Genomic DNA, 13,573 nt, shown 5'->3' on the forward strand with positions numbered 1-13,573 from the left:
CAGTCCCAATATCATCATCAATCTTGCAGCCTTCATCACCATCTACACCATCTTCATCACCAATATTAATATCGTTATCAACATCTTCAATACTATCAATAACACCATCTTCAGCTTCACCATCATCAACGGCACCATCTTCTTTAAACACACTATTGTCATCATCATCTTCTTCTTCTTCAACAATACCATCTTCACCATCTTCATCACCAACAATAACATCATCAACAACATCTTCAACGCCATCATCTCCACCATATTCATCATACATAGCACCATCTTCATCAGTCCCACTAACATCATCATCATCATCATCAACAACAACCCCAGTAGCACAGTCCTCACTATCAGCAACCTATACATCATCTTCCTTATCTTTACCATCATCAGCAAACTCACAGCCTCCATCATCATCCCCATCTTCAACACCAATTTTAACATCATTATCATCATCAACAACGTCTTCAATACTATCTTCCACAGCATCCTCCTCATATTCACCATCCTCAGCACCATCTTCATCAGTCCCACTATCGTCATCATCGTTTTCTTCAATGTTACCATCTACACCATTTTCATCACCAAAATTATCAGCACAATCATCTTCAACCCCACAATCTTCATCGTCAATCTCAACATCACCACCTGCACCAACTACAACATCCTTATCATCATCATCATCAATAACCTCATTATCAGGTGACTATTTTAACTATTTGAATATATATATATTTAGTAATTTATTGCAATTATTAGTATAATTGACCAAATACAGACTGTTACTGCATAGTTTTTATGTGAATTCAGATATTCTATATGAAGAGTCAGGAAAACATTGAAATTGATTGATTGATATGATTTAAGAAACAGGTTTCACAACTCTTAAAAGTGAGACAGGGATAGCTGCAGGTTGGAGTAATGGGCGTTTCGAAAGGTGAATTGGTACAGCAGAAACTCACCCCTAGCCCTACCCCACACCCTGACAGACAGCTTTTACAACCAATGATAAAGACCTTTCTCCACACCCATTACTCACATCTGCAGATGCCCACACTTGTAAAAACTCACAGAAGCTGAACTCCCCAACACGGTTCTGCTATTTGACCACTAGAGGGCAGTACATGATAATATGTGACAAAATGTACAATGGCACTGGTGCTAGACTGTGCATCAACGAAGAAATAATTACAGAATTTATTATCCAAAAAAATGCTTGAATTAGTTGACCCGTTTTATGATAGATCAGACAGCACTAGACCCATACAAATTTTCTTTTGTTTTCACACCATTATTCTCAAATTATTTACCATCATCTTCACTTACAGCATCAACAGCCTTGCCACTATTTTCAACACCCCAATGGTCTTCATCACCAACCCCACCATCATCACAGACCTCACCACAGTCATCATCCTCACCAACCATGATGCCATCTTTACCATCTTCACCATCTATGTCACCAACCAGATCCTCTTCATCTTCAACAAGCTCAGCAGAATCAACATTATCATCCACACCATCATCATCACCAATGTCACCATCTTCTTCAAACTCAACACAACCTATGTCATACTTACCATCTTTAACATCACCAACTATGCAGCCATCTTCACCATCATCACCAACCACAACACTGTCATCAACAACCGCATTTCCATCTTCCTCACCATCATCACCAATGTCACAAACTTCTTCATCCTCACCGTCATCATCACCACTGACCTCACTACCATCCTCCTCTATATCATACACATCATTAACATCTTCATCATCCTCACCCCCATCATCATCATCATCATCCTCAATACCACCAACTTCACTCCAAACTTCATTATCATCAACCCAAACAGCAAAGCCTTTACTATCAGCAACCTATACATCATCTTCCTTATCTTTACCATCATCAGCAAACTCACAGCCTCCATCATCATCCCCATCTTCAACACCAATTTTAACATCATTATCATCATCAACAACGTCTTCAATACTATCTTCCACAGCATCCTCCTCATATTCACCATCCTCAGCACCATCTTCATCAGTCCCACTATCGTCATCATCATCTTCTTCAATGTTATCATCTACACCATTTTCATCACCAAAATTATCAGCACAATCATCTTCAACCCCACAATCTTCATCATCAATCTCAACATCACCACCTGCACCAACTACAACATCCTTATCATCATCATCATCATCATCATCAATAACCTCATTATCAGGTGACTATTTTAACTATTTGAATATATATATATTTAGTAATTTATTGCAATTATTAGTATAATTGACCAAAAACAGACTATTACTGCATAATTTTTATGTGAATTCAGATATTCTATATGAAGAGTCAGGAAAACATTGAAATTGATTGATTGATATGATTTAAGAAACAGTTTTCACAACTCTTAAAAGTGAGACAGTGATAGCTGCAGGTTGGAGTAATGGGCGTTTCGAAAGGTGAATTGGTACAGCAGAAACTCACCCCTAGCCCTACCCCACACCCTGACAGACAGCTTTTACAACCAATGATAAAGACCTTTCTCCACACCCATTACTCACATCTGCAGATGCCCACACTTGTAAAAACTCACAGAAGCTGAACTCCCCAACACGGTTCTGCTATTTGACCACTAGAGGGCAGTACATGATAATATGTGACAAAATGTACAATGGCACTGATGCTAGACTGTGCATCAACGAAGAAATAATTACAGAATTTATAATCCAAAAAAATGCTTGAATTAGTTGACCCGTTTTATGATAAATCAGACAGCACTAGACCCATACAAATTTTCTTTTGTTTTCACACCACCATTCTCAAATTATTTACCATCATCTTCACTTACAGCATCAACAGCCTTGCCATTATTTTCAACACCCCAATGGTCTTCATCACCAACCCCACCATCATCACAGACCTCACCACAGTCATCATCCTCACCAACCATGATGCCATCTTTACCATCTTCACCATCTATGTCACCAACCAGATCCTCTTCATCTTCAACAAGCTCAGCAGAATCAACATTATCATCCACACCATCATCATCACCAATGTCACCATCTTCTTCAAACTCAACACAACCTATGTCATACTTACCATCTTTAACATCACCAACTATGCAGCCATCTTCACCATCATCACCAACCACAACACTGTCATCAACAACCGCATTTCCATCTTCCTCACCATCATCACCAATGTCACAAACTTCTTCATCCTCACCATCATCATCACCACTGACCTCACCACCATCCTCCTCTATATCATACACATCATTAACATCTTCATCATCCTCACCCCCATCATCATCTTCATCATCATCATCATCATCATCATCCTCACTACCACCAACTTCACTCCAAACTTCATTATCATCAACCCAAACAGCAAAGCCTTTACTATCAGCAACCTCTAAATCATCTTCCTCATTTTTACCATCATCAGCAAACTCACAGCCTTCATCACCAACATTAACTTCATCAACGACATCTTCAATACCATCATCTATACCATATTCATCATCTTCAACATCTTCGCCAACATTACCAACATCTTTACTATCATCTATACCATCCTCAGCACCCTCTTTATCAGTCTCACTATTGTCGTCAACATCATCACCTTCCTCAATACTATCAACAACACCATCTTCATCAGTCCCAATATCATCATCAATCTTGCAGCCTTCATCACCATCCACACCATCTTCATCACCAATATTAATATCGTTATCAACATCTTCAATACTATCAATAACAGCATCTTCAGCTTCACCATCATCAGCAGCACCATCTTCTTCAAACACACTATTGTCATCATCATCTTCTTCTTCTTCAACAATACCATCTTCACCATCTTCATCACCAACAATAACATCATCAACAACATCTTCAACGCTATCATCTCCACCATATTCATCATACATAGCACCATCTTCATCAGTCCCACTAACATCATCATCATCAACAACAACCCCAGTAGCACAATCCTCACTATCAGCAACCTATACATCATCTTCCTTATCTTTACCATCATCAGCAAACTCACAGCCTCCATCATCATCCCCATCTTCAACACCAATTTTAACATCATTATCATCATCAACAACGTCTTCAATACTATCTTCCACAGCATCCTCCTCATATTCACCATCCTCAGCACCATCTTCATCAGTCCCACTATCGTCATCATCATCTTCTTCAATGTTATCATCTACACCATTTTCATCACCAAAATTATCAGCACAATCATCTTCAACCCCACAATCTTCATCATCAATCTCAACATCACCACCTGCACCAACTACAACATCCTTATCATCATCATCAATAACCTCATTATCAGGTGACTATTTTAACTATTTGAATATATATTTTTAGTAATTTATTGCAATTATTAGTATAATTGACCAAAAACAGACTATTACTGCATAATTTTTATGTGAATTCAGATATTCTATATGAAGAGTCAGGAAAACATTGAAATTGATTGATTGATATGATTTAAGAAACAGGTTTCACAACTCTTAAAAGTGAGACAGGGATAGCTGCAGGTTGGAGTAATGGGTGTTTCGAAAGGTGAATTGGTACAGCAGAAACTCACCCCTAGCCCTACCCCACACCCTGACAGACAGCTTTTACAACCAATGATAAAGACCTTTCTCCACACCCATTACTCACATCTGCAGATGCCCACACTTGTAAAAACTCACAGAAGCTGAACTCCCCAACACGGTTCTGCAATTTGACCACTAGAGGGCAGTTCATGATAATATGTGACAAAATGTACAATGGCACTGGTGCTAGACTGTGCATCGACGAAGAAATAATTACAGAATTTATAATCCAAAAAAATGCTTGAATTAGTTGACCTGTTTTATGATAAATCAGACAGCACTAGACCCATACAAATTTTCTTTTGTTTTCACACCACCATTCTCAAATTATTTACCATCATCTTCACTTACAGCATCAACAGCCTTGCCACTATTTTCAACACCCCAATGGTCTTCATCACTAACCCCACCATCATCACAGACCTCACCACAGTCATCATCCTCACCAACCATGATGTCATCTTTACCCTCTTCACCATCTATGTCACCAACCAGATCCTCTTCATCTTCAACAAGCTCAGCAGAATCAACATTATCATCCACACCATCATCATCACCAATGTCACCATCTTCTTCAAACTCAACACAACCTATGTCATACTTACCATCTTTAACATCACCAACTATGCAGCCATCTTCACCATCATCACCAACCACAACACTGTCATCAACAACCGCATTTCCATCTTCCTCACCATCATCACCAATGTCACAAACTTCTTCATCCTCACCATCATCATCACCACTGACCTCACCACCATCCTCCTCTATATCATACACATCATTAACATCTTCATCATCCTCACCCCCATCATCATCTTCATCATCATCATCATCATCGTCATCATCCTCACTACCACCAACTTCACTCCAAACTTCATTATCATCAACCCAAACAGCAAAGCCTTTACTATCAGCAACCTCTAAATCATCTTCCTCATTTTTACCATCATCAGCAAACTCACAGCCTTCATCACCAACATTAACTTCATCAACGACATCTTCAATACCATCATCTATGCCATATTCATCATCTTCAACATCTTCGCCAACATTACCAACATCTTTACTATCATCTATACCATCCTCAGCACCCTCTTTATCAGTCTCACTATTGTCGTCAACAACATCACCTTCCTCAATACTATCAACAACACCATCTTCATCAGTCCCAATATCATCATCAATCTTGCAGCCTTCATCACCATCTACACCATCTTCATCACCAATATTAATATCGTTATCAACATCTTCAATACTATCAATAACACCATCTTCAGCTTCACCATCATCAACGGCACCATCTTCTTTAAACACACTATTGTCATCATCATCTTCTTCTTCTTCAACAATACCATCTTCACCATCTTCATCACCAACAATAACATCATCAACAACATCTTCAACGCCATCATCTCCACCATATTCATCATACATAGCACCATCTTCATCAGTCCCACTAACATCATCATCATCAACAACAACCCCAGTAGCACAGTCCTCACTATCAGCAACCTATACATCATCTTCCTTATCTTTACCATCATCAGCAAACTCACAGCCTCCATCATCATCCCCATCTTCAACACCAATTTTAACATCATTATCATCATCAACAACGTCTTCAATACTATCTTCCACAGCATCCTCCTCATATTCACCATCCTCAGCACCATCTTCATCAGTCCCACTATCGTCATCATCGTTTTCTTCAATGTTACCATCTACACCATTTTCATCACCAAAATTATCAGCACAATCATCTTCAACCCCACAATCTTCATCGTCAATCTCAACATCACCACCTGCACCAACTACAACATCCTTATCATCATCATCAATAACCTCATTATCAGGTGACTATTTTAACTATTTGAATATATATTTTTAGTAATTTATTGCAATTATTAGTATAATTGACCAAATACAGACTGTTACTGCATAGTTTTTATGTGAATTCAGATATTCTATATGAAGAGTCAGGAAAACATTGAAATTGATTGATTGATATGATTTAAGAAACAGGTTTCACAACTCTTAAAAGTGAGACAGGGATAGCTGCAGGTTGGAGTAATAGGCGTTTCGAAAGGTGAATTGGTACAGCAGAAACTCACCCCTAGCCCTACCCCACACCCTGACAGACAGCTTTTACAACCAATGATAAAGACCTTTCTCCACACCCATTACTCACATCTGCAGATGCCCACACTTGTAAAAACTCACAGAAGCTGAACTCCCCAACACGGTTCTGCTATTTGACCACTAGAGGGCAGTACATGATAATATATGACAAAATGTACAATGGCACTGGTGCTAGACTGTGCATCAACGAAGAAATAATTACAGAATTTATTATCCAAAAAAATGCTTGAATTAGTTGACCCGTTTTATGATAGATCAGACAGCACTAGACCCATACAAATTTTCTTTTGTTTTCACACCACCATTCTCAAATTATTTACCATCATCTTCACTTACAGCATCAACAGCCTTGCCACTATTTTCAACACCCCAATGGTCTTCATCACCAACCCCACCATCATCACAGACCTCACCACAGTCATCATCCTCACCAACCATGATGCCATCTTTACCATCTTCACCATCTATGTCACCAACCAGATCCTCTTCATCTTCAACAAACTCAGCAGAATCAACATTATCATCCACACCATCATCATCACCAATGTCACCATCTTCTTCAAACTCAACACAACCTATGTCATACTTACCATCTTTAACATCACCAACTATGCAGCCATCTTCACCATCATCAACAACCGCATTTCCATCTTCCTCACCATCATCACCAATGTCACAAACTTCTTCATCCTCACCATCATCATCACCACTGACCTCACCACCATCCTCCTCTATATCATACACATCATTAACATCTTCATCATCCTCACCCCCATCATCATCTTCATCATCATCATCATCATCATCCTCACTACCACCAACTTCACTCCAAACTTCATTATCATCAACCCAAACAGCAAAGCCTTTACTATCAGCAACCTCTAAATCATCTTCCTCATTTTTACCATCATCAGCAAACTCACAGCCTTCATCACCAACATTAACTTCATCAACGACATCTTCAATACCATCATCTATACCATATTCATCATCTTCAACATCTTCGCCAACATTACCAACATCTTTACTATCATCTATACCATCCTCAGCACCCTCTTTATCAGTCTCACTATTGTCGTCAACATCATCACCTTCCTCAATACTATCAACAACACCATCTTCATCAGTCCCAATATCATCATCAATCTTGCAGCCTTCATCACCATCCACACCATCTTCATCACCAATATTAATATCGTTATCAACATCTTCAATACTATCAATAACAGCATCTTCAGCTTCACCATCATCAGCAGCACCATCTTCTTCAAACACACTATTGTCATCATCATCTTCTTCTTCTTCAACAATACCATCTTCACCATCTTCATCACCAACAATAACATCATCAACAACATCTTCAACGCTATCATCTCCACCATATTCATCATACATAGCACCATCTTCATCAGTCCCACTAACATCATCATCATCAACAACAACCCCAGTAGCACAGTCCTCACTATCAGCAACCTATACATCATCTTCCTTATCTTTACCATCATCAGCAAACTCACAGCCTCCATCATCATCCCCATCTTCAACACCAATTTTAACATCATTATCATCATCAACAACGTCTTCAATACTATCTTCCACAGCATCCTCCTCATATTCACCATCCTCAGCACCATCTTCATCAGTCCCACTATCGTCATCATCATCTTCTTCAATGTTATCATCTACACCATTTTCATCACCAAAATTATCAGCACAATCATCTTCAACCCCACAATCTTCATCATCAACCTCAACATCACCACCTGCACCAACTACAACATCCTTATCATCATCATCATCATCATCATCAATAACCTCATTATCAGGTGACTATTTTAACTATTTGAATATATATTTTTAGTAATTTATTGCAATTATTAGTATAATTGACCAAAAACAGACTATTACTGCATAATTTTTATGTGAATTCAGATATTCTATATGAAGAGTCAGGAAAACATTGAAATTGATTGATTGATATGATTTAAGAAACAGGTTTCACAACTCTTAAAAGTGAGACAGGGATAGCTGCAGGTTGGAGTAATGGGTGTTTCGAAAGGTGAATTGGTACAGCAGAAACTCACCCCTAGCCCTACCCCACACCCTGACAGACAGCTTTTACAACCAATGATAAAGACCTTTCTCCACACCCATTACTCACATCTGCAGATGCCCACACTTGTAAAAACTCACAGAAGCTGAACTCCCCAACACGGTTCTGCAATTTGACCACTAGAGGGCAGTTCATGATAATATGTGACAAAATGTACAATGGCACTGGTGCTAGACTGTGCATCGACGAAGAAATAATTACAGAATTTATAATCCAAAAAAATGCTTGAATTAGTTGACCTGTTTTATGATAAATCAGACAGCACTAGACCCATACAAATTTTCTTTTGTTTTCACACCACCATTCTCAAATTATTTACCATCATCTTCACTTACAGCATCAACAGCCTTGCCACTATTTTCAACACCCCAATGGTCTTCATCACTAACCCCACCATCATCACAGACCTCACCACAGTCATCATCCTCACCAACCATGATGTCATCTTTACCCTCTTCACCATCTATGTCACCAACCAGATCCTCTTCATCTTCAACAAGCTCAGCAGAATCAACATTATCATCCACACCATCATCATCACCAATGTCACCATCTTCTTCAAACTCAACACAACCTATGTCATACTTACCATCTTTAACATCACCAACTATGCAGCCATCTTCACCATCATCACCAACCACAACACTGTCATCAACAACCGCATTTCCATCTTCCTCACCATCATCACCAATGTCACAAACTTCTTCATCCTCACCATCATCATCACCACTGACCTCACCACCATCCTCCTCTATATCATACACATCATTAACATCTTCATCATCCTCACCCCCATCATCATCTTCATCATCATCATCATCATCATCATCATCATCATCCTCACTACCACCAACTTCACTCCAAACTTCATTATCATCAACCCAAACAGCAAAGCCTTTACTATCAGCAACCTCTAAATCATCTTCCTCATTTTTACCATCATCAGCAAACTCACAGCCTTCATCACCAACATTAACTTCATCAACGACATCTTCAATACCATCATCTATGCCATATTCATCATCTTCAACATCTTCGCCAACATTACCAACATCTTTACTATCATCTATACCATCCTCAGCACCCTCTTTATCAGTCTCACTATTGTCGTCAACAACATCACCTTCCTCAATACTATCAACAACACCATCTTCATCAGTCCCAATATCATCATCAATCTTGCAGCCTTCATCACCATCTACACCATCTTCATCACCAATATTAATATCGTTATCAACATCTTCAATACTATCAATAACACCATCTTCAGCTTCACCATCATCAACGGCACCATCTTCTTTAAACACACTATTGTCATCATCATCTTCTTCTTCTTCAACAATACCATCTTCACCATCTTCATCACCAACAATAACATCATCAACAACATCTTCAACGCCATCATCTCCACCATATTCATCATACATAGCACCATCTTCATCAGTCCCACTAACATCATCATCATCAACAACAACCCCAGTAGCACAGTCCTCACTATCAGCAACCTATACATCATCTTCCTTATCTTTACCATCATCAGCAAACTCACAGCCTCCATCATCATCCCCATCTTCAACACCAATTTTAACATCATTATCATCATCAACAACGTCTTCAATACTATCTTCCACAGCATCCTCCTCATATTCACCATCCTCAGCACCATCTTCATCAGTCCCACTATCGTCATCATCATCTTCTTCAATGTTATCATCTACACCATTTTCATCACCAAAATTATCAGCACAATCATCTTCAACCCCACAATCTTCATCATCAATCTCAACATCACCACCTGCACCAACTACAACATCCGTATCATCATCATCATCATCAATAACCTCATTATCAGGTGACTATTTTAACTATTTGAATATATATATATATTTAGTAATTTATTGCAATTATTAGTATAATTTAGGGCTGTCAACTTTAGTCGTTTAGTCGACTAATCAGTCGATGCCGTTTTGGTCGACTGACATTCTCATTGGTCGACCAGTTGCAAATTTTTTTTTTTTTTTTTTTTTTTACCAATAAAGAATTTTTCATTGATTTACTCCTTGATATTTATTCCTTTATTAGCAGTTATATATAACTGTATTCTAAATATAATTAGCCTATGTTTTATACCAAACTTTAAATGCTTTAATTTAGGCTATTTTATAACGGCGCCACAGTTTAGCGCACCACATGAACACTCTGGAACCACTCCTGTGGCTGGCTGCACTGCTGCTTCGCGCTCAGTAAGGAATAACGTTAGGTAGTTTTGCTGTATTCATTCAGTTAGAACGCTACATCCCTGCAACCTCCACTCCTGCAGAGCGCATATTTTCCAAAGCAGGATTTATTGTTAACAAGTCGAGGAGCTGTCTTTTACCCAAGAATGTGGACATGTTTGTGTTTTTGGCCCACAACATAAAAAAGGTGGACTAGGCCTGCAGATCTGTAAGTAGCCTTAACGGTTTTATTATGCTGACTCAATAGATTTTGACTCAATTTATTTGTACACTTGACGCGTTTGAAAATAGCCTATATAATGTAACAAAACGAAAATAAATCTATAGGCCTTCCTACTATATAGCCTATTATTATTAGTGTTTTTTTAAGGCTATTTTGGGTTTGTTTGTGTTTGTTTTAAAACGCCTAGATCGGTTGGACAAAAGTTAACCCATAGTTTTGAAAGTAAAGAAGAATATATACAGCCTGTATAATTGAGAGCTTTTGTTTAGGATTTTTCATTATTTGGCAGTTTTAGCAGTTATATTTTTTTGTAGCGTGTGGTGTGGTCAGGTGGTCGGTCACTAGACCTAGGACAGAACTCCTCACTTTGTAGTTTAAAAAATAACCTAATTTTCAAATAATTGTATTATTATTATAGTTTTATGTATTATTGATGTTTTTCGTTGTTGTTTTATAAATGCTCTATTATAATTGTTTAATAAATGTTCAATCAAAAAAGACATCGCGTCTTTTTTTTTTTTTTTTTAGTCGACTGATCGTTGCGCAGGACAGGACTTTGGTCGACTAAGCATTTCTTTGGTTGACTACAGCCCTAGTATAATTGACCAAAAACAGACTATTACTGCATAATTTTTATGTGAATTCAGATATTCTATATGAAGAGTCAGGAAAACATTGAAATTGATTGATTGATATGATTTAAGAAACAGTTTTCACAACTCTTAAAAGTGAGACAGTGATAGCTGCAGGTTGGAGTAATGGGCGTTTCGAAAGGTGAATTGGTACAGCAGAAACTCACCCCTAGCCCTACCCCACACCCTGACAGACAGCTTTTACAACCAATGATAAAGACCTTTCTCCACACCCATTACTCACATCTGCAGATGCCCACACTTGTAAAAACTCACAGAAGCTGAACTCCCCAACACGGTTCTGCTATTTGACCACTAGAGGGCAGTTCATGATAATATGTGACAAAATGTACAATGGCACTGGTGCTAGACTGTGCATCGACGAAGAAATAATTACAGAATTTATAATCCAAAAAAATGCTTGAATTAGTTGACCTGTTTTATGATAAATCAGACAGCACTAGACCCATACAAATTTTCTTTTGTTTTCACACCACCATTCTCAAATTATTTACCATCATCTTCACTTACAGCATCAACAGCCTTGCCACTATTTTCAACACCCCAATGGTCTTCATCACTAACCCCACCATCATCACAGACCTCACCACAGTCATCATCCTCACCAACCATGATGCCATCTTTACCATCTTCACCATCTATGTCACCAACCAGATCCTCTTCATCTTCAACAAGCTCAGCAGAATCAACATTATCATCCACACCATCATCATCACCAATGTCACCATCTTCTTCAAACTCAACACAACCTATGTCATACTTACCATCTTTAACATCACCAACTATGCAGCCATCTTCACCATCATCACCAACCACAACACTGTCATCAACAACCGCATTTCCATCTTCCTCACCATCATCACCAATGTCACAAATTTCTTCATCCTCACCATCATCATCACCACTGACCTCACCACCATCCTCCTCTATATCATACACATCATTAACATCTTCATCATCCTCACCCACATCATCATCATCATCCTCACTACCACCAACTTCACTCCAAACTTCATTATCATCAACCCAAACAGCAAAGCCTTTACTATCAGCAACCTCTAAATCATCTTCCTCATTTTTACCATCATCAGCAAACTCACAGCCTTCATCACCAACATTAACTTCATCAACGACATCTTCAATACCATCATCTATGCCATATTCATCATCTTCAACATCTTCGCCAACATTACCAACATCTTTACTATCATCTATACCATCCTCAGCACCCTCTTTATCAGTCTCACTATTGTCGTCAACAACATCACCTTCCTCAATACTATCAAAAACACCATCTTCATCAGTCCCAATATCATCATCAATCTTGCAGCCTTCATCACCATCCACACCATCTTCATCACCAATATTAATATCGTTATCAACATCTTCAATACTATCAATAACAGCATCTTCAGCTTCACCATCATCAGCAGCACCATCTTCTTCAAACACACTATTGTCATCATCATCATCTTCTTCTTCAACAATACCATCTTCCCCATCTTCATCACCAACAATAACATCATCAACAACATCTTCAACGCTATCATCTCCACCATATTCATCATACATAGCACCATCTT

The 13,573-nt window shown here is 38.5% G+C and overlaps 5 protein-coding genes across 5 annotated transcripts; all 5 read right to left on the reverse strand.

Annotated features, from left to right (window-relative positions):
- Positions 1-2,825: 2,825 nt before the first annotated feature.
- Positions 2,826-3,932, reverse strand: LOC137003174 (coiled-coil domain-containing protein 1-like). The gene has a single exon (XM_067363226.1). The coding sequence runs from the start codon at positions 3,930-3,932 to the stop codon at positions 2,826-2,828; it is 1,107 nt and encodes a 368-aa protein (XP_067219327.1).
- Positions 3,933-4,010: 78 nt separating this feature from the next.
- Positions 4,011-6,059, reverse strand: LOC137003175 (coiled-coil domain-containing protein 1-like). Its single transcript, XM_067363227.1, has 2 exons — positions 4,958-6,059; positions 4,011-4,300 (listed from the first exon to the last, which is right to left on the reverse strand). Exons 1-2 carry the CDS (start codon positions 6,057-6,059, stop codon positions 4,011-4,013), a joined length of 1,392 nt encoding a protein of 463 aa, XP_067219328.1.
- A 78-nt stretch (positions 6,060-6,137) lies between these two features.
- Positions 6,138-8,159, reverse strand: LOC137003177 (coiled-coil domain-containing protein 1-like). Its single transcript, XM_067363233.1, has 2 exons — positions 7,085-8,159; positions 6,138-6,427 (listed from the first exon to the last, which is right to left on the reverse strand). Exons 1-2 carry the CDS (start codon positions 8,157-8,159, stop codon positions 6,138-6,140), a joined length of 1,365 nt encoding a protein of 454 aa, XP_067219334.1.
- A 78-nt stretch (positions 8,160-8,237) lies between these two features.
- LOC137003180 (coiled-coil domain-containing protein 1-like) lies at positions 8,238-10,304 on the reverse strand. The gene is made up of 2 exons (XM_067363235.1): positions 9,197-10,304; positions 8,238-8,536 (listed from the first exon to the last, which is right to left on the reverse strand). The coding sequence occupies exons 1-2, from the start codon at positions 10,302-10,304 to the stop codon at positions 8,238-8,240; spliced, it is 1,407 nt and encodes a 468-aa protein (XP_067219336.1).
- A 78-nt stretch (positions 10,305-10,382) lies between these two features.
- On the reverse strand, positions 10,383-13,562 carry LOC137003181 (coiled-coil domain-containing protein 1-like). The gene is made up of 2 exons (XM_067363236.1): positions 12,485-13,562; positions 10,383-10,681 (listed from the first exon to the last, which is right to left on the reverse strand). Exons 1-2 carry the CDS (start codon positions 13,560-13,562, stop codon positions 10,383-10,385), a joined length of 1,377 nt encoding a protein of 458 aa, XP_067219337.1.
- Positions 13,563-13,573: the final 11 nt, after the last annotated feature.

Source organism: Chanodichthys erythropterus, chromosome 16, assembly GCF_024489055.1.
Source record: "Chanodichthys erythropterus isolate Z2021 chromosome 16, ASM2448905v1, whole genome shotgun sequence".
Taxonomy (NCBI): Eukaryota; Metazoa; Chordata; class Actinopteri; order Cypriniformes; family Xenocyprididae; genus Chanodichthys; species Chanodichthys erythropterus.